The sequence below is a fragment of the Apus apus genome, chromosome 7 (assembly GCF_020740795.1).
Source record: "Apus apus isolate bApuApu2 chromosome 7, bApuApu2.pri.cur, whole genome shotgun sequence".
Classification (NCBI taxonomy): domain Eukaryota; kingdom Metazoa; phylum Chordata; class Aves; order Apodiformes; family Apodidae; genus Apus; species Apus apus.
In genome coordinates, this window is record NC_067288.1 from 7,048,048 (window position 1) to 7,069,155 (window position 21,108).

At 53.1% G+C, this 21,108-nt stretch overlaps 3 protein-coding genes across 3 annotated transcripts; 2 read left to right on the forward strand and 1 right to left on the reverse strand.

Annotated features, from left to right (window-relative positions):
• Positions 1-216: 216 nt before the first annotated feature.
• On the reverse strand, positions 217-1,566 carry SPATA46 (spermatogenesis associated 46). The gene is made up of 2 exons (XM_051625181.1): positions 1,397-1,566; positions 217-794 (listed from the first exon to the last, which is right to left on the reverse strand). Exons 1-2 carry the CDS (start codon positions 1,533-1,535, stop codon positions 298-300), a joined length of 636 nt encoding a protein of 211 aa, XP_051481141.1. The 5' UTR covers positions 1,536-1,566; the 3' UTR covers positions 217-297.
• Positions 1,533-5,048, forward strand: C7H1orf226 (chromosome 7 C1orf226 homolog). The gene is given in 6 exon segments (XM_051625182.1): positions 1,533-1,666; positions 1,668-1,736; positions 2,080-2,141; positions 2,277-2,290; positions 2,586-2,853; positions 2,954-5,048. Coding segments are annotated over 6 exon segments (996 nt in total). The 5' UTR covers positions 1,533-1,558; the 3' UTR covers positions 3,429-5,048.
• Positions 5,049-5,746: 698 nt separating this feature from the next.
• UHMK1 (U2AF homology motif kinase 1) lies at positions 5,747-20,934 on the forward strand. The gene is made up of 8 exons (XM_051625093.1): positions 5,747-6,139; positions 7,104-7,396; positions 10,132-10,323; positions 11,058-11,152; positions 12,083-12,159; positions 15,377-15,475; positions 16,450-16,538; positions 17,016-20,934. Exons 1-8 carry the CDS (start codon positions 5,854-5,856, stop codon positions 17,160-17,162), a joined length of 1,278 nt encoding a protein of 425 aa, XP_051481053.1. The 5' UTR covers positions 5,747-5,853; the 3' UTR covers positions 17,163-20,934.
• Positions 20,935-21,108: the final 174 nt, after the last annotated feature.

Genomic DNA, 21,108 nt, shown 5'->3' on the forward strand with positions numbered 1-21,108 from the left:
CCCACAGGCTTGTCTGGGGCTGTCCTGACAGTTCAAGGGTGCCAGGGAGTTCCCACAATCTGCAGAGCTCCTCAGGGAGATGCAGAGATGCTAAACAGTGCTTTCAGGGACTCGGGAGATTCTTGGCTGCCAGGGAAGGAAAAAGTCAGGAAGAGCCTCTCTCAAAGGGTGGCAGAAGTGTTGTGTAGGCAAGAGCAGCAACCAGACAGGTCCGGCTGCGTCTAAAACAATTTATTCAGCTGCTGGCCAGAGCGATGGAGCAGTGCCCTCCCGTGGCGGCTGCACAGCTGGTTGGGGCTACACGGGCACCCTGCGGGCTGCAGCCTCCTGCTTCTTGAGCTCCCTCTCGCACAGGGCCTTGAGCTTGCGGTAGTACACCTTGCAGCTGTAGCCCTCCTGGGAGCTGTGCTTGATGTGAGTCCTAATCGACCATATCGTGGGGAAGATACGGCAGCATGACATGCACTGGTAGCCGTGCTGGCTCACCAGCTGCAGCTGGGAAGCGTTGAGGATGTCCTGGACCGTGATGTTGGCTTCACCCCTGGCCTGCCTCTCGCTCTTGGGGTGCTGGGGTTTGTCCGAAGAGTTAGGGGAGGAGCAGATGGTCTCTGAAAGGTTATCAGCCTCCTTTGTCTCCGGGGTGCTGCAGGCCAGGCTGGTGGAGAGGCTTCCCTGGTATTTCTGAGGGGCTTCTTTGGTGCACAAGAAGTAGCTGTAGGGCGAGAACCAGGGCCGGTAGACAGTGCAGGTGTGGTCAGTGTGCACGCTGCTCGTCAGGGTTGCGGGGCTGCACGCTGTGGAGGAAAGGTCTGCAGTGAGTCATGGGTTCCTGCAAGAACCCAGCCCCCCATGGCGTTGGGAGTGGTGCTGGGGAACCCTCCTCTCAATCTCCACGGGATGCAAAGGTGTCTGGCTCTGTCCCAGTACGTCCCCCTGACATGGAGAGTACCACCCCTCTCCCCATGGAACCCAGGGATAGAGATGGGCACAGGAAACTGGTGAGCACCTAGTCACTGGCACAGCACAAGGCTTGCCCAGCAGCCCACTGGAGCCACACCATGGAGAGCTGCATGGGCATGGGGGCAGCAGCTGCAGGGCTGAGCTGGTGCTTCCAGGAGCAGCACCCACAGCTTTGAGGATTATTGCTGGGAAGACATGGGGAAGAAACTGGTGGAAGCTCAGAGGTGGGGCATGACTGCAGGACCCCCTCAGGAAAGCACCCACTGCCACAGGTGTTCCTGGTCCCCTTCCCGCCTGCCTGTCCCCCCCCCCCCCACGAAGGATATCCCCAGTTAAACCCCTCTGCAGCCATCTGCCTGCAGGCCCTTGCTGTGCCGCAGGAGGTGGGGGGTGCAAAGGGGAGCCCTTCCTCCCTGCAGGCAAGCTCTGGGCTCACCGGGCAGGTTGGCAGGGCCCCAGGGGTACAGGTCCTCCAGGCTACTGGTCCTGCTGCAAGGCGTGTCCTCGATGGAAACAGTGGGCGGGTCTAAGCTATCCATCACCCTCGCAGAGCTGGTGTGTAGCGCCTGAGACATGGTACCCGTGCTGTCACCAGCTGATGTCACAAAGGGCTGATGTGCACAGCAGGATGCGCCTAGGCAGTGGGCTCAGCCCCCAGGGTCTCTGGGTAGCTTGACCAGTACAAGGGGACAGCCAGCCTGGGCTGCAGAGGGAGCACTGGTGGGGTGGGCAGTGCAGAGCCCAGGCTGTTAGTGTCCCCAGAGACCAGCCCTGCTGCTTCATAAAGTGGTTTGGGTTGGATGGAACCTTAAAGATCATCTAGTTCCAACTGCCCTGCGTTCCCCCTTGTTCTGTCACTCCATGCTCTGGTAAAAAGTCCCTCTCTAGCTTTTGTGTAGCCCCTTCAGGTATTGGAAGGCCACTATAAATTCTCCCTGGAACTTTCTCTTTTCCAGGCTGAACAGCCCCGGCTCTCTCAGCCTGTCTACAGAGGAGAGGTGCTCCAGCCCTCTGTTCATCTTGGTGGTTCTCTGGGCTTGCTCTAGCAGGTCCACATCCTTCTGGTGTTGGGGGCCCCAAAACTGGACACAGTACTCCAGTGGGATCTCACAAGAAGAGAGAGCTGGTGCCTGGCTAGTAAGAGCCCCACATGAATCCCATCTCTGCAGGCAGTGTGGCAGGTCTGGGCAGGGGGTCAGCAGTGCACCTGCCCAGCAATGTGGAAGGGCAGGCATATACTGTCCCCTTGTAATTCGCTTGATAAATCCTTTCTCTCTCTCTCTCTCTCTCTTTCTTTCCACAACCTGCTTCCCAAGTCGCTCTGTGTCAGGTAAGAGACCCTCTCTGTGTGTTGGCAGTGCCCAGTGTGGAGCCCTGGGCTCGCTGCTGCCCCATCTCCTCCCTTGCTGCCCGTACTGCATGCCCTGCCCTGCGCAGCCCTGGCACGGCACGGCTGCCCCAGCCTCTGGAGGGGCTGCAGGAAACAGCCTCCCTGTCCCCCAGATTGTGTTCCCCACGCTGCTGGGCTGGGAGTTGTTGGGCAGCTCTGTTGGACGTGCTGTCCCTGCCTGGGTCCCCTCTCCAGCCCTGCTCACATCCTCTCTCTGTTCCCTTTCTCCCTCCAGTGGACCAGAGCATGTTTGAGAACGCCAGTGCCAGCACGGCACCCACTCCCCGACCGCAGCACGTCCCCCCCACGGCGGGGGTCCCGCCGCAGCCCTCCCGCCCTGCTGGCAGCCAGCACCTCCGCAACCTGGGCAAGGCAGTGGGGGCCAAGGTGACCGACCTCCTGCGCCGCAAGGAGCCGGCTGGCCTCCCCAGCCTGGGGGTGACGGAGGTGAACCCCAGCGCCGGTGCCGTGCTGGGCGTGGGACAGCCAGCCAGCGAGGAAGGGTGAGTGTCCCCAGGGCGTGCACCCCATGGCGGGGCCATTGGAACAGGCTGGAGAAGCCTCCGCACGGGGCTGTGTGTGACTTCTCCTCTGCGCTTGCAGGGCTGTGGGGCTGGACGTCTTCCCCCGGCTGGACCCCCCACCCCCCGTCACCAAGAAGCGGACACCCCGTGCCCTGAAGACCCCGCAGGACATGCTGATTGCACCAGAGCCAGCAGGGACCAGCCCAAGCAGCAGCTTGGAGGAGGCCCCTGAACTGCCTGCAGCCCACCCTGACCCCACAGAGGAGCAGCCAGGGTCAAGGGATCTTTCTCCTCCAGAGTGCCCTGACACCCCAGAGCTGAGTGGGGACCAGTCCACTGGTGCCCTCCCTGTGCCCGACCTCATCCATAAGGGCAGCCTGGAGAGCCAGTGGCGAGTGGGTGAGAGAGGGGCTGAGACCTCCCCCCACCTGGAGAAGCCCTCCCGGAGACTGGGGCTGGAGCTTGAGCCAGCAGGGAGCACAGGGCAGCCAGAGCCATGCACCCCTGGCCGGGAGGTGGAGGGGCCTCATCCTGACCTGCTGTCCTTTGAGTAGCAGCGGGGGGCTGGCTCTCCCAAACACATGCTGTTTTTTGGAGTTGTCATTTTGGAGAGGGGAGAGCCCCCGGGTGGCAGGAGACATTGCTGCCCCATTGTGGGATGTGTGGAGCCATCACACCCCACATGCCCAGGAGAGGTGCAGCCTGTCCTGGCATGGCTTCTGCAGCCCCATCCCAGGCCTGTTCAGCTCAGTCATTGCCAACCTCCTTTTTGTGCCACAGTGCCACCATCCTGTCTGCAGTCAGGGGCCACACTGAGCTGGGGACAGAGGGTGGGCTCACTCAGCAGCCTGGGTCCTCACCTGTGGATCCAGAAGCAGCAGCCTGGCCCTAAACCCTTTGGTTCTGCTGGGGTGAGCATTCCATGTGGTTCCCCACGTCTGCAGTAACTGTCCCAGTCCAAAGGATTTCCCAGCTCACCCTGTATGCTTGCTGAGAAACCCCATCCTTGTGTGCCTCCAGGCTCACCCAGCACTGGTGACAGGGAGCTCTGATGGCTGATGTTCCCAAAGCCTCCTCCAAGGGCTAGCCCCTTGGAGTCAGTTCACTCAGTGCCATCTCTTTGCAGCAGAGCCCTTGCTTACGGTGTATGCTCTGGTAGGGAGCAGGGGGACGCCTGGGGTTGCACAGGTGCTGGCTAGTGGGCTCTGGCAGGGAGCTGAGCTCCCCATGAGACCTCCTTCTAGCTCCTGCTTGTTTTCTGGTCTCAGCCATCACAGACAGGACTGACCTTCCCAGGCAGCCAGCCTGCTCTGTGAGGGCCAGCACCACCACTCTCCTTTGTTTCCTGGGATGGTGATGTCTTTGTGATACTGGAACACAAGCAAGCCATGCAGTCCTTTGATATTGCTCTATGATTGTTTCCCCATGAATTACAGGAGAGGTTAGACAGCCTGTGGACCCCTGGGCTGGTGCAAGGAAGCAGCTGTGAGATGGCACTTCTTGCTTGGAGCTTTAATGCGCATCCTCACCACAAAAGTGGTTTTGAGAGGAAAAGCTCTGAAGACAAGATTAAGGCTAGAGGAGGCTAAAGTCTCATGGATGGGGCACCTCTGGTCACAGCTCCTCCTGGGCCATGCAGGGTGGCTGGGCTGTGAAGGGATGTCTTCCACCACCCAAAGGCATGTCGTGGTCCTGCTGAAGGAAGGAAGCCATGAGGGTGGATCCCTTTGTGCTGAGAGCCACCACGGGGCCTGCCGTGTTGGTGGGTGAGGTGGGTGCCGTGGCAGGGCTGGGGCTGTGCAGCACTCGGTCCCGGGGAAGGCCCCGCTCCAAAGCAGATGCTGGAGCTGCCCAGAGCCCGCAGCCAGTGCTGAGGTGTAAGACACCCTGTGTATAATGTGATTATGCTCTCTACGGCTGATGCCACCCCACAAATATAAATCTATGAGTGTGTATATGTGTATGCTGCCTAGACCTACACTGCATTGTATATGTTGACATAAACAAGGGCTTTGTAGCCCTTCTCTGAGGAACCAGCATCTTCCAACCCTGCCCACCACAAGGGAACCTCACTGCTGGTCCAGTCCCTCTATTTATATTGTCTAGAGTGTGTATGTAGTTTGGGACAAAAGATGCAGATTGCACAATAAATGTTTTTTTCCCTTTTTTACTCACTGACACGTCGCAGTCCCTTGATGGTAGGAGACCCCCTGCAGCACCTTGGTTTAGCTCCGAAGCCCCGCGATGAGGCTGGGGCCCTGCTGGGGAAACCCTCCGGGGCCAGGCCTGCTCCGGGGGCCGCACCGGGCACCAGGATCTGCCGGCTGAAAGCCACGGGGCTCAAGGGGACCCGGGGGTCGCCGGGCGAGTTCGGCAGCGCCCGGGCTGAGGGGGTGACACGGCGGCCCCGCTGTGCTTGGCACAGCCCGTTCCCCCCGGCTCCCCCCCGGTTCCCTCCAGCTCCCCCAGGCTCCCCCCGTTCCTCCCCCCGGTTCCCCCCGGCTCGCCCCGGTTTCCCCCGGCTCCCTCCCCAGTTCCCCCTGGCTCCCCCGCCGGCTCCCCCCAGCTCCCCCCAGGCTCCCCCCCCGGTTCCCTCCAGCTCCCCCAGGCTCCCCCCGTTCCACCCGGTTCCACCCGGCTCTCCCCCGGTTCCCCCCGGTTCCCTCCAGCTCCCCCCAGGCTCCCCCGGTTCCCCCCCGGCTCCCCGCAGGCTCCCCCCGGTTCCCCCCTTTCCCCACCCCGGTTCCCCCCGGTTTCCCCAGGCTCCCCCGGCTCCCCCCGTTCCCCCCCGCTGCTCCCCCGGCTCCGCCCCGCGCCGCGGGAGGGGCGGTCCCCCCGGGCCGTGCCGCCGCCGCCCCGCCCCGTTTCCGGTGTCATGGCGGCCGGAGCGCGGCGGCGGCCGGGGCCGGGGCCGGTGCGGGTCGCGCGGCGGCGGCGGCGGGTGAGCGGCGGGGCGGCGATGTGAGGCGGGACGGCGCCATGTCCGGGTGCGTCTGGGGCGCGGCGCCGCTGCTGGAGGCGCTGGGCCGGCTGTGGGAGGTGCAGGCGCCGCTGGGCAGCGGCTCCTCGGCCTCCGTCTACCGGGTGCGCTGCTGCGGGGACCCGCGGGCCCCCCCCGGCGCCGTCAAGGAGTTCGTGCCGCCTCCGCCGCGGCCCGGCCCTGCCCGCCGCCCCGGCGCCCGCCCGCCCGCCGCTGACTGCGCCGAGTACGGCTTCCGCAAGGAGCGCGCCGCGCTCGAGCAGCTCCGCGGGCATCGCAACATCGGTAACGGCACCCCCGGAACCCCGCAACCCCGCCCCGGGCACCCCCGCAACCAACCCCCCCACCGGGCACCCCCACAACCCCCGCCCCGGGCACCCCGTAACCCCCCCAACCCCGCCTTCCCGGGGCACCCCTGTCCCCGGACCCCCTCCCACCCAAGACAACCTCCCCCAGGGCGCACCGGCAGCCACCCCCCCGCGGCAGGCCTGGGGACCCCCGGAACAATCTGCCCCTCGGATTGGCACCCCTGGGTGGGCAGGTTTGAGCCCCGCCTTGCCCCCCAGGCTGGACGCCCCAAAGCAGCTGTCCCTGTGTGGTGGGTGCTTCCCCCTGGGGCAGGGACACGCCAGCCCTTACTTGGCCTGGGGACTCACAGGTCACCTCCCTGAGGAGCAGGAGGAGCTGGGTGTCAGTCACTCTTTGGGTACCCCAGGCAGGGCACCCCGAAGTTCTCTGCCGGAGCTGCTCCAGCAAGAGCTGTGCTGCCAGAGGGGCAGCTGCCCACCCCCTTGCCCTGCTCTGGTGGGAGACCCTGGGCTGCCTGTGTTGGTGGGAGCGGGCTCAGGAAGGGAGGGAGCCTGCTCCTGGGAGCTCCTGGTTCTCCTGACACTGACTTGTTGTCTGTGCGAAATGCTTTTTAATGTTGTAACCTACCTAGAGGAAGAGATTGGCAGATGTCCCATGGGGAGTGGTACTACCACCGTTTTACCCACAGGGATCTGCCTATCCGTGTCCCAGAGGTTGTCCTGAGCAGGAGTGCCCGGCCCCCTTGCTTTAGCAGCTGGTGTTCCCCTGCTGCTTTTCCCTCTGAAGTTTGATTCCCCGTCTCTCTGAATGTCACACTTTGTAAAGCAGATGAGCTGCCCTCTGCGGCGTTTGTGGTCCCCTGGGCAGTAGCAGAGAGCGGTGGAGCTTGATGACTGTCTGATTGCTTGTCAGCAACGCCTGTCGATGTGTCTCCCTGCAGTGACGCTGTACGGCGTGTTCACCAACCACTACTCTGCCAACGGCCCCACTCGCTGTCTGCTGCTGGAGCTGCTGGACATCAGTGTGTCCGAGCTGCTGCTGCACTCCAGCAACCAGGGCTGCTCCATGTGGATGATCCAGCACTGTGCCCGGGATGTTCTGGAAGCCCTGGCGTTCCTGCACCACAAAGGCTACGTGCACGCTGACCTCAAGCCACGCAACATCCTGTGGAGTGCAGAGGAGGAGTGCTTTAAGCTCATTGACTTTGGACTTAGCTTCAAAGAGGGGAATCAGGTTTGGAACATGCTGCTTTCAAAGCAGTTGGCTCTGTGTTGAGTTGCGTGGGTCTGTGATGCGTTCAGCTCGTGCGTGTCATGGTCAGTGTGGCCTAGTCAGAGTAGGAGCTGAGCTGGTGGTGAGACTTTCCTGGAACAGGCTAAAATATTTTCTGGCCCTAGAAACAGAAGCTTATGTTCCTGCTCTCCATGCATGTCTTTGGTTTCTCTGGGTGCCTTGGCCTTTGTGCTACGCATGACCGTGAATTCCAAGTCCATGATGCACTGAAAAAGTGGTATCTCGGTTTCCTGGGAAGTTTTTGTGGTTAGATGAGTGGGAGCACCCAGATCCGTAGAATTGCCTTTTATCATCCCATCTCACACGTAATAGTCATCCAGGCTTCATCACCAGCCTCCCCAGTCAATTGCAAAATCTCTGGCAGCGTCCTTGTGCTGTCTTTACGTTCATCCTGTCTTCAGCAGCTTCCTTTTCTCAGGAAGTCTGGATGTTTCTTTCCCATGCCATCGTGTTGATGAAAGCCCATCTTCTGGTTGTGGGTAGGCAGTGTCCTGTCAGTGTTCTTTACTGACACAGGCAGATTTTCATGCTGTCACTCATTTGTTTTGGTGATGACTGGGTTTTGTAAGTTTGTCCTTGCTCTTTTTATTCTCTTCCGTGGTCTCTGATGAGAGCAGAGAACCTCTGGATGTTCCTTTCACCCCTCCCTCTCTTAATAACCATCTGTGGAGGGTATCACTAAAGCTTTTTAATCAGGTAGCCTCTTAGCAAATGTGACTTTAATCATGGGATGATGGGCAGTAAGTCTAGTAAACAAACTGTAAATTTTCTCCACAGACGTTGTCCTCCTTGGCCTACTCCATGCACTCATTTAGAGTAAATCCATGCACTTTTTTTTTTTTTAAACTGGTTTACCTGGTATTGACAATACAGCCCACTGATCTGAGTATCAGAGGAGCGTGTGGGTGACCTGCCTCTGAATTCTTTGGTACAGAAGCTGTTTTTCATGTTTGTACTTCTTAAATCCTCCGTGTTGTTCTTCATCTCTCCCACATTCTTGGCTGAACACTGGCATGTGCTGGTAATCTGTTGCTGTCTATCAGCAAAAAAACATTCTCATGGTGTCCTGTGTCTAATGCAGATAGCTTTTTTTTTTTTTTCCTCTTTAAGACTGTGTTTTGCTGCTTGCTCTGTGAGGTGCCTTGTAATAGTTGATCAGGTGTTTTATTTGCTTCTGTGATTTTTTTCCCAACTGCTTTCTTTGGGCTGAGTTTCCTTTGCCCATTCTCAGATATATACTGGTTAACTCAGAAGGTGAAGCTTCTGACCCTGCTTTGGATATGCTATGGATATCAGGTGCCCCTCACCACCCCTGCCTTATGCAGCAGCATATGTGCATTATTTCCTTATTTGAGTAAGGCTACATTACTTTTAAACTTTTTAAAAAACTCAATCTGAGTTTATCTGTCCATAACTTCCTGCTGTTACTGTTCAACAGAGAAGGGCTGTACAATAGACCAAGGTCTCAGCTCTCTCAAAAGGCTTTAGATAGTAGGAGTGAAGTTCCACCTTGCTCTTTTGCTGGTGGCATTGCCCATGGTCTTTTCTCTGTGTGTAAATGTTGTCTGGTGGGGTTGCTAAACAGCTGCTTTTGCTGTGCTAGAGGTTCTGCTCTTTGCTGACAGGAGGAGGGACACTGATGAGCAATTCATGTATCAATTATTTTTTAACAGCTCTGTTTCCCACATGCCTGAAAATGTCTTCTGTAAAATTTTATTTTCAATCAGAGAACCCATAACTTTAGTTTGAATATATTCTCTTGGTAAGAATTCCCAATCCTGCGCCTTATCCAGGATGTAGGCTTGAATATTCTTCTTCCACTCCTTGAAACACATCTCAGAGAAGCCCTCCAGTGTTGAAAAGATGCAGCATGCAATGTGTCTTTGGTCACCTACAAGACGTGGCTAGCCAAAGCCACAGTTGACTGACCAGGTGTCCTGGTGTGAGCTGTGAGTGGGAGGCTGCACTGGACACCTTCAGAGCAGTTCCTCCAGCCAGCTCTTGTGTGATTCTGTAATTCCTTATTTTTTTAAGTAGGCAGCATGTGGGCATTTTATTGTCCTCTGCCAGCCATGGCAGCTGGGCAGGTATGGATTGCTGCAGCACTTCTGGCAGCAATGGGGAAGAGGAAGGAGGTGCGTGGGAAGCGCCTTTGATAATTCCCTTGTCTGGGCGTTAGGTTCATTCTTTCAATGTTTTGTTCCAGAGAACATCAGTACTTGAGTAATGGCAGCTGTTGTGGATCCTCACTGCTCAGACTGCACTGTTTGTGCCCTCATGCAGCTGATGTGGGAGCATGTTGTGGGTGTTCCATCCTTATCCTGAAACTTCCACTGTCTTCTGCACTTGTGAGAGGCTAATGGATCAGTCTGCAGTGATACCCAGCCCCTTCCTCCCAGCAGTGCTGTCTCTCAGAGAGATCAGATGTTATGGGATGCCTGCTGCTTTGCTGGGAGATGTTTTCTCTTCCAGACAGTCTTGTTTTTTTCTTCACCAACACAGTGCAGGGAGTTTAACTGCCTGCCCAGCAGGACTAGCTGTACAAAGCTTTCTGTCAATTTAGCAATAGTATTTTGGTGACTGATTTGGAAGGCCCTCTGTGAAATTATTTAAGGATAGAAAGGAGAGCCTGAATCTGGAAAATTAACTTTTTATGTGTGTTTGGTCTTCCATAGGATGTGAAATATATTCAAACAGACGGGTATCGGGCTCCAGAGGCAGAACTGCAGAACTGCCTGGCACAGGCAGGGCTCCAGAGTGAGACGGAGTGTACCTCTGCTGTGGATCTGTGGAGTCTGGGAATTGTTTTACTGGAAATGTTCTCAGGAATGAAACTGAAACATACAGTCCAATCTCAGGAATGGAAGGTGAGCTGCTGTGGACACTCTTGCCTGCACTAAGCAGTCCTCACGCTTCTTGTTAATAACCTGGCTTTGTGAGGTAGCACTTAGCAGGTAGAGAGTGTTCCCAGGACATTTCTCTAATCCTATTGCTTTGAGAATTAATGTTAAAGAGCCTTAAATAACTTGTCTGCCCTGTGAGCTTCGCATAGCTGAGTCCTGCCTATGTTCAGGTTACTGAAAGATGAGGGCTCCAGGAGTCTGTGTTTGGAGCCTGTGTCTTGCCAAGATCTGCCCTGGCTGCAGTGTGGCACAGAAGGAAGAACAAAATGGATGGCTGATGGCTGCCAGCATGTTCAGCAGCACAGTGACAGAGGAATTATTTGCTGGTTTTAGTCTAATGTTGGCTCTTGTAAGTCTCTATCCTGAGAAAACAAGAGGAAGGCTTTGTGTTGTGAGCCTGTTGTGTATGAGATGATTTTGGTTTCTATTCCCTGTCCCAGTAAGAGTATCCTTTCAGCATCGTAACTTCCACAGTAACAGCAAATTTGCCAGTGCATGGAAATTTCCAGCTTTAGCACAGGCAGATGGGAAAAACTTCATCTGACATGGGCCTCCTGTGAGGCTGGAGCACTGGGGATCTGTCATAAAATGCCACAGTACCAGAGCCCTCTGCATCCAGTCCAGAAAATAATGTGTTGTTTCAAAGTTTGCACTGATCTTTTCTTTCCTCCTTAAGCACTGTTTCTTTTTCTTTCCAGACAAACAGCTCTGCCATCATTGATCGCATATTTGCCAGTGAAGGGGTGGTTAATTCAGCCATTCCAGCTTATCACCTCAGAGACCTTATCAAAAGGTATCTTACTGTATTTACTGTTTCTTAAAGATGTGCTCTGTAAAGTCTCATGCCTTGCTCTTGGTAACTTAGAGCCCACACCTAAGGCTTTTTTTTTTTTTCTTTTTTAAAAAATACATCCCTGCCACTCTGCTAATACCAAGTGCAAGCATTAGCAGAGATGCTTCAGCTCCTCAGATTTTGGCACAGTTCAGAGTAAGCACATAAAGAATATCAGTCAGGATGTTCATCATTTGCCGTTTCAGTGCTTTGCACTTCCTGCCAGTGAGGTTATATTTGGAGAAAACTGGAGACTTTGCTGCTTTAGGGCAGTGTTGTCAGGAATGAGGGAGTGGGGCAGGCAGTGATGGTTCTGCACTGCTGTCAGGATTCAGATGCACTTGTGCAGCTCTCCAGTAAGAGGGCTGCTGAGGGGATTGTTTTTGCTGTCCTGTGGCTCTGCTCTGAGGCTACATAGTGAATGAGGACACAACTTGGCAGAAATAGCATTGGGAGCCACTGGTAAAGCCAAGTAGGGGATGTTCTCAGACAAGCCCGGGGCTGTTGACTACTTTGAATCCCATTTGTGGAAAGATGCGGGAACTCGTCAAGAGTGTGATCACTTTCATGAGTCCTCATGTGTGCCTGAGACGTGGGCTGAGTGGCCTTGGGAGGTGAAGCTGGAACATGCCATGTTCCTTGTGAACTAGTAAGTCAGCAACTTCTGTCGTTTGGTACTGAGAGACATGGAGGAGAGCCTGCTGTCCCACGTACCCACGGTGCTTTTGGGGGATCCTTCTGGTGTGCTCCAGCTGTGTCTGGGAAGATGTGCTTTTCACTCTTCTTTTTGTACCATAAGCATCCCAAAGGCAGGGTATTCCTCTGTACTGGGTTGAATTTGTACGTGCAGGAATGTCTCATGCAAGAACATAAGGGTGTCTTCTCTTCCAGCATGCTTCATTGTGACCAAGGAAAGCGAGCTTCCGCTGAGAAGGCTTTATGCAGCCCGTTCTTCAGCATTCCCTTTGGTAAGCTGTGCACGTCGCCCCTGCTCCTGGCTTTCTCAGCAGGTCCTGGAAGCAGCACAGAGAGCAGCTGCATTGTGTTGGTTCTGGTTCTGGCCTTGTTGCCACTCTTTTGCTCCTTGTGGTGCTCACCAGAGCCCTGCGGTACCGCAGCTCCGAGCGGTGCCTGCGCTCCCCGTGCCGCCCTGCAGGCTGGCACTTTTCCCTGCTTGGACTCCCACTAAGTTCTGCCCAAATCAAACTGACCAAGTGTATTGGCAGCAGCATTTGTCAGAGGGGACAGAGATAACCAAGGTACTTACCTAATATTGTGACCGTTAAGGTGCTTTTGAAGGGTGCAGTGCTGTTTATGGTGAGTGGGTGGTTCTTCTTATGGCAAGAGTTTTCCAGATGAGAAGCCAGGAATGTGAGCAACTAGGGCAGTGCACGGTGACAGCATCTGCTGCTGCCTCTTCTGCATGTGTCGAATAATCCCAGTGTGTTCTCCTTGTGTGAGTGTATTTTTGCAGTGACTGGCCTGTCGTGTCTGGTATGTGTGTGTGGCAGGTCACAAACAGATGTCACTGTTGCTTTGATCTGGCACTTAAGTTTAATAAAATGGTGGTGTTTCCCCAGAGCCCCCGTGTGGGTTGCAGGCTGTCAGCAAAAGATGGGCTGAGACCACCCTGTTCAGGCTCATGCTCCTCCCTGTTTTCTGTTCCAAAAGCAACACAGTAGCGTTCTCCAGAGCTTGTCTGCTTTCAAGAACAGCAGTTAATACCTTTGCATCCAGCATTTCTGCAGTGTAAATGAGTGTTTCAGGCATCGAGCTCCTGGCTGGGCTAGCAATTTCCCTTGAATCTCAGCCCTGCTTTTCTTAAGCTGCTTGATGTACCTTGCAGTGAAGGTTAAGTATTGCCTCTTTGAGGTCACGTCAAGATATGGGCGTCCTGTGTATTATGCAAAGGTAACAAACTCATTTCTGTTTTCAGACTTCTCTTGCATCTCAGATACTGGGACTGTTGTAATCAAAGCCACCTTCCATGGAAGGAGCTGAACCTTGCAGCCAGTACTGCTTTAGAACAGAGGGAACAGTATATTAGCAGTGCTTTCTTGTTTAGTTTAAAACACACAGACCTCTGACTGTATCTAGGAAGGTGCTTCTGTGGTTAGTGCTACAAGTTTATACAACAGCTTCAGTTTGTCTTAGTTGCTGCTTCTCTTGGCCAAACTTGTACACAGGCTTGTCTGCACAAAGAAGCATTTACTGTTGCTTTCCTGGGAAGTCAAAAAATGATCTGTCACTGCCTCTCACCTGGACACGGCTGTTTTGTTTAGAGCAAAGACAGCTGAAAATGGCTTTCCTTGTCAAGTCTTGACTTTCCAGTTCATCAACTTCTTTTCCTAAGCTGCTTGGAGGCTGCAGCCCTCTGTGTTGTCAGGGTGGATGGAATCACCTGGCACTTAGAAGAGGAGCAGAGCAGCTGGGCAGAAGGTACCTCCCAGGGCAGAAGAGCATTGCAGGAGTTGCCTTTGTCCCTTGGTTACAGGAAGACCAGCTGGCTCTGAGTCCTAGCAGTTGACTTGTCTCCCTTTCTGAAAAAAGACATGTGAAATGAAGGACAGGCTTACTTGAATAAAAGAGTAAATGAAAAACACATAAATGTTGTTTCAGTCCCCAGTTCATCTGATGTTGTCTTGTGGTTGCCAACAGTCCTGTGGAAGAATGCTCCCAGAGGCTCACTTGGAGCTGGAACATGCCTGGTTATCTGAATACAGCACCTTTATTCGAAGGGCTGTCCCTGACCACTGTCTAGACTGATAAGGCCTTTCATCCTCTAAGCTATTCATAAGGCCTCTTCCATGTCAGACAGGAGAAGATTTATAGCATGTGTGCTTGCCTATGATCTCCTCTTGCACTATGAAATCGCCTTCTGTCTGTGCCTGGCAGAGATGTGAGCTCCCTCATGCATTGTGTACTTAGCTTGGAAAAGTATTTCCAAGGAAATGATAGCCTGTTATCTTTGCAGAGGTAGTCAGGAGGCTCACACTGGAGAACTGGAGCCATTTCCTCCCTGCTCTCCTGTTGCTATCAAGTGTGAAAACTGTGAGGTACTGATAGTGTGTTCAGCTACTGGAGCTGCCAATACAAATAAAAACATAAATTCTCTTCAAATACTCCAAGTCGAGCTCCCGGATCTTAAATTCATGACTGGCCTGCCACTCCTTTTCAGGAGCATGAAATCAAGCCTTTGTCTCTGGAGAACTGACACTGTCCCTGCTGCTTTGACTTTCTAGGGGACTGGGTGTCCTCTGGGACACGTCTCATAGTTTGGCCGTAGTCTGTCTACCTTGGCTGTTTCCTTCTTCCGCATTAGTCTCTGTGCTACACTGTGCCAGGCCATCCTGGAGCTGCTTGTTTTCTAGAGCCAAGTGCCCCATGGCCACCAGCTTTTGTTTCTGCTCCTCTGAGGTTGTTCACAGGATCACTGCTGGGCCACCTTGTGGCCAACCTCTTGTGGCCGTGCCTTATTCTATAGCACTGCATTGTGTAAGTAACTAGGTAGTTTTTTTTTCCCCTTTCTGTTGCAACATAGTATGGTTGTCTTCAAAACAGGACATTACAGTTAGATTTTGAATGGGGGAAGGTGCACGTGGTTGTTTAGGGAAGAACTGAAAGATCCTAGAGAGAGCAGAGGCTTGTGCCTTAGTGTAGCTGAAGCACTGGAGTTAGAGCAGCTGGCCAGCCTGTTTTCAGCTTGTCTGGTAGCAGTAAAAGGAGAGGCAGGTTACAAAGTAGTTCTTTCACCTTCCTGCATCTCCATATATATGGGGCAGTTTGCTCAACTAGCATAGCTCCTGAGGTCGTGTCAATCTCTGAACCTGAGCTAAGCAGGCATAACTCTAGGCTTCATTTCTACTTGCTTTGCAATTTTAAAAGCAATTTCAGGTGGTGGCCTCAGTTATTATTGCATAGTGCACTGAACACTTTGGAGAGTACCTCAGTGCACAAGGGAAGATAAGTTGGACCTAAAGGTCTTTCCCAACCAAGCAATTCTATGATTCTAAGTTGGAAACAGAGAACACAAGCTGTAAATGCAGGTAGTAATGGAAAGAAGCAAAACTGTACTGCACAGAGCAGTAAGTGCTTGTGTATGATTGTGCATATTGAGTCAATTTCCTGTTTTCTTGCTCCTTTGGACATTAATTTCTTTCCTCTAATTCTGTGGGTGTTGAACAGCTCCCCATATTGAAGACTTGGTGATGCTCCCCACGCCTGTGCTGAGGCTGCTAAACGTTCTAAGTGATGCTTCTCTGCAGTGCGAAGAAGAATATGAAGGTTGGTGCAAGCCATGCAATTTCCTTCTAGCAGTGTTGTCTTACAGACTTTGTTTTGTTTGGCTTTGGGGATGTGAGAGCAAGCAGAAGAGCAGTTCATAGACACAAGAAGAGCAAACAAAGAGCTGCTCAGCTGAGATTTGGTACCAAGTAGATCAACTGCACCAACAGAAAATAGATTAAAAGACTGATACAGAAAGAGCAGCTTGTAGCAAAGTTCTTGAAGGATCCCAGATTAAATAATAAAAAAAATAATAAAAGGTTATTTTTGTTTTCTTCTTTGGTTAAATGCCCACAGACCTCATAATGTGTTTGTGGCTCTGAGCTTCTGCTGGAGATGCACAGGACTCTGGAGCCCAGTAGCAGAGATCCTCAGAAGTTTGCTAGTGAGCTTAGCCAAGGTCTCAGCAGAGAACTGAAATATCTTGTTGGAGTTCTTAAACTGTAGCAGAAACTATACATGGTAGATTGCAAGGCAGGTCAGTGGGGTTTGTGTTTCTGCTTGCTCTCAAATCCACCTGAGTGGCAAAACTAGAGAGCTCTGGGGATGTGAGTCAAAGGCTGGCTTCTGCTCACACAAAGAAGGGTTTGTGGCAGCTACTGTAGTTCCCTTTCTTCAAGCACTGTGACAAAATAAAAAGAAAAAGCACTCACAAATCCCAAATGTTTTAGCTACTGGAAGGCCAGGCTTTATGTGCAGAGCAGAGCACTGTCCATGTGCTCCAAGCCCTGCTGTTGGGGACTCACTGCCTGCAGGTTTGTGCTCCTGAGCTTCTGTTCAGACACTTGGTCTTGTTATCTGGCCATTAAGCAGTGGCATCTTCTGCTCTGGCACCTCTCAATTGTTTATTTTAGATTGAGAGGAAAAGACTGTCTGTTGACTGAATGTTCTTGATGTATTCATCTGGCCTTCATTTGTTTCTTGGCTCATCTTAGTTTGCAAACTGAAAGACAACCAGCTCTTTTCTTTCTCAGATATCCTGGAAGACATAAAGGAGGAGTGTCAGAAATACGGACCGGTGGTTTCTTTGCTTATTCCAAAAGAGAATCCTGGTAAAGGCCAAGTAAGTGAAAGGAGGGGAGCAGCTGTGTATTCCCAGGTACCTTCCATGTGCTGCAGGAGTGCTGCTCAGCTCCCAGCAATCTCCTGGCTGGTGACAGTGCTAAAAATAGCTGGTTGTCTTGAAGGACAGCACAGGTTCCTTCTTGGCTATGTAAGGTTGCCTAACCTGGGAGATCAAATAGCTTTAGTAGGGAAGCTGGGATACAGGAGGGAAGGGGAGAAGCCAATGGGTGGGAGATGAGGCTCTGAGGATGTATAGCATAATCATACCTTCTCCCACCTCACCAAATATGCTGCCCTTAGACATGAGGATCAAGAGGTGACATTGCAGCTCCTTCCTTTTTAGCTCCACTGCTCTGGGCTCAATGAAGGATAGAGAGGAAAAGTTTATTTGGGAGTTGCTCCCCCAGTTGGAGGGATGAGAGGGGACAGGTGGCAGGCTGTGCTGGAAGTCCTGTTTCTCCTCTCTCTCTTTCAGGTCTTTGTTGAATATGCAAATGCTGGTGATTCCAAAGCTGCCCAAAAAATGCTGACTGGAAAAATTTTCGATGGCAAATTTGTCGTGGCTACGTTTTACCCACTGAGTGCCTATAAGAGAGGATATCTGTACCAAAACTTGCTGTAGGCAGTAGCAACAATCAGGAGAGTTGTCTTGTTCCTCTTCCTCATGTGTTTTACAGTTGAATGTACAAAAGAGCTTCCTAGCCCTGCTTTTGAGTCATCTGTGAAGGAGAGATGCAAAGGACTTAACTGGGCTTTGAAACCTTTACTGCTGCTTTGTGGTGTGCAGAGGAGGCCAGGATGGCTTTCAGCGTGTGCTTGTGTGTGTGTGTTGTGCTTGCTTGTTTACACTGGGTGTGTGGCTTTGCCCCGGCGGGCTCTCGGGTGGCAGGAGTGGTGACTGCAGGAGCCTGGGAGGCCGAGCAGATCTTGGCAAGTGCTTTCAAGTAATTTGCAATGAGACCATTTAAAGTCTCAGCCTTAGCACTTGACTTAGCTCTGGAGAGAGAATTTCTTTGTTAAGCTTTCCTGTCATGCCCGTGGTCTTCTCCAGTGCTGGGGAGGAGCAGAAGGAGGAAGGCTTCCCTGCCTTTTCTTGATACCTGTGGTGAATAACCAGAAGCACTGTCCTCTCTAAGCTAGACCAGGAAGACTTTTGGGTCTTCACATCAGGTAGAGCAGAAGGAAGCAGTGAAATGAAGATCTGCTGTGCACATGGCGTTACCCTGTCACAACCTCATGTCCCAAGAAGATCTGTCCCTCTGACCTGGCACCAGTGGCACACTGGGCTCAGGCAGCAAGGTGTGGGTGTTGCTGCCTGCAGAGAACTGAACTTGCTTGTGTGCCTGGGGTGGGCAGGGACTGATGGTGGGTATGTGTTGTCAGAGCAGTGCTAGCCTCAGTCCCAACACAACCTGTAAGCACTTTGTAACCTGAGGTGATGTGAAAACCCTGTTGTGTGGAGTCATCTTTCTAGCATGTACCGTGTGCTGGCACTGGTGCTCCCTAGCTCTGACACCAAATCATCTGTAACACGTAAGCGTCTTTAGGTGATATTTTTGGAACGGAGTGCTACAGGACACATGATTCTTTGTGTCTCAGCAGGACTCCTGCCCTGCCAGTCTTCTAAGAAAGAACAAATATTTGTCTGTTGTAGATACCCATGCTTGGCTTTTCGTGTTGTGCGTTTCGGTTTTGCTTTAACCTATTAAGACTTGTAGATTAGAAGCACTGACACTTTTGGTCCTTCATAGGCTACACAAAGGGCCTGAGGCAACCTGAGATCCTGTATGGAAAGGGCTTGAACAGTCATCAGACTTGACTGGCCAGGGGAAAAGTCTTTCTCAGTGTCAGGGACAACAGCTTTTGAGGAAAAAAATGCCTGGGAGAGCATGTCCTGCTGGTGTGGCTTCAGCACACAGGCAGGAGCTCACTTGGGCAGCTGCCAGGCAGGCAGAGGCCATTTCCCAGGGGTGTGCAGACCAGGCACCCAGCACAGCCTCCACCTGCAGGGGTGGGCACTGGGCTCCTGGCGAGCACAGAGCAGCCCTATGTGGAGGGGGACCAGCATGTTCTGGCTTGCAGCCTTGGTACCAGTTTTAGTGAGGAGGAGAGCCCTTGTGAATTCTTTTCTCCTGCTGAAATACTTGCGGGCAGCTGCCTGAACCATCTCTGACCTTCCCTGGAATAATACCTGAATCCCCTTGCAGTTTACTTTTTGCATCTTGCTGACACTGGGACTCTCTGGAATCCTGCACTTAAACGTCCTTCTTGATTTTTGCTCTGTGTGTGCCTGCATGGTCTGTCAGGAGATACAGTGTCTGCAACATTTCACGAGCCTGAGTTCCTCTCTGTGCTGGTGTAGAGTCCTGTCTACTGTGGCCTTTCCCAGACTCCCCCAGAAAGGACCAATCTCTTTGAATTTTTCTGTTGCCTTTGAGGTGGTAGGTTTTCCAGGAAAAAACCACAAGAAAACCCACGATGAGTTTAAAGGTGTGGTTTTCTGAGGATGATTGATTGTTCCTTGGTGTACATAGCTGTAACACAGCTTTGCATAGATGGTCACTCATTGCTTTTAATTTAACTGTCCTTGCAGTGAAGCATCTTCAGTGTCTGGGAGGAACTGGATGATCAGCTGGATGAGGGTTTTTCCTGTGTGAACAGCAGTGTTTCAAGTACTCTTGAGTATCAGTAGGTATTGATGGACCTCCTCAGCTCGGAGTTGTTGCTGTCCCTGGCTGAGCCAGGTGAAAGCCCTTTGGCACAGCAGTTTGCTTGCTGAATGCCATCCTGGTGGCAGCATTGTGCTGGCTGCATGTGTGCCTGTCAGCTGGCAGAGGCAGACCTGAGAGCTCCTGCCCATTGAGTACCAGCCTGTGTGGGAACATGTGGAGCTCCCTGGGGTGTGAGGTCTGTCACCTACAGGGGTACAGGGAGATGGCAGGGTGCAGGTGCAGAGATTAAATGCATTTAAGCTCTCACTTGCATTTGTCTGGAACTGTGAGCTGCTCTGTCATCTTTCAAGCATAACTCTTTCAGTCAGTTACATTTTGGATTTGCAACTAAAGCCCTGCCAGGATTCATTTTTAGAGAGGAGCTACAGCCTGTTCCTGCAGCATGGTAGAGCTGTTCCACTAGTTTGGCTGGGGCTCTGTTCAGCTGCTTTAATAGAAGCTAAATAAATCTTCAAGACGCAAACTCTTGCTACCAGGTTTTCTCCCTGGGTGCTCACTGACAGACTCGAGTGCTGAGCTGGGTAAAAACCCCAAAGCTGCTTAATTTTCCTCCTGGCAGGAGTTGAAGATGCTGATCTCTGTCCTGTCACTGGACCCAGCCCCTGGCTTCCCTCTGCAGGCTGTGGGGTACAGGAAGGTTTAGAAGCTCCTTGAAGCAGAAACATTTTATCATTATCCCTCACCCTCTGCCTTCAAAGCCTTTTTCTGTCAAGCTGAAGCTTGCTCTAGTGTCTTGGTGATCTATTGGTGGCTTGGCATAAGTTTCAGACCTGCTAAAACTTGTGAGTTTCTTAACTCTATAAGATTGTATCTGAAGTGTGTGTGGTGATTCAATCCAAGGCATCTGTCGTGGTGTGTGTCTGGATGGGCCTGGCTTTCCTCATCTCCAAATTTCTGCCTGCTTGAGTTGCAGAAGTGTTGAGGCTTTCAACTCGGATGCTGGCTGGGTTTCTTGGTCTGTGCTTCTGACAGCTCCCTCCTAATGGCCTTGGGTGTAGCACCGACCTGCCTAGTCTTGTGAGGTGACAGCAAGACATGAAAACCCACTGGCTGCCTTTGAGGGAGAGATCTGCTTTGGGGGGAAAGGGATGAAAGATGAAGCCTCTTGAGAGAGCCAGGGAAGACTGGTGCTGCTCTGGGCAGGCATCCCTGGGAGGAGGCAGTCCAAGGAGCTGCATCCCCTTGAAGCATTTGTGTGAATAAGAAACTTGCTTGTGCTCTGCTGTTCCGTGGTGGTGTTTGGGTTTTGCAGCCAACCTGACAGGAAATGTCACTGCCAGTCGAAGAACAGCTGTCCTTCCTCTGCCACCAGCATCTGCCTGGGAGCAGTCAGGGAGAGGAAGTTCTTTGCATCTTCCACCTATTGCTTATAGGCAAGGAAGGGAACTGGTTTTTAAATCACTGGCCGAAGCACAAGTCAGCCCTGATCTTTGTTGTGTTCCTAATCCTGTTCTCGCTGGTTTCTTAACACCTTCACCCAAGCACCACGTGGCACCTGGGCTGCCTTTCCAGAGCCCTCCGTGCACTTCTGCCCGCTGGGCCGGGCCGGGGGCCCGGGCCCCTCCCTGCGGCTCGGGCCTCAGCTCTCGTGTCCCGTCACGCAGCGTTGCCGAGCGATGTGTGCTTGATACACACCCTTAATAAACGATGCTCCAGTACGAATGGCTCTCCAGCGTGCTCTTCCTGGGGGACCCGCCGCTGAAGGGCCCTGTAGCCGAGCAAGTTCTGTCCGCCTGGGCCGGGGGCTGGGCTGGGAGCCGCGGGGGGGCCGCTGGCTCGGGCGGCACGCGGGCGCTGTCCCCGCGCGCTCTGGCGTCACCACGCCCGAGGTGATCT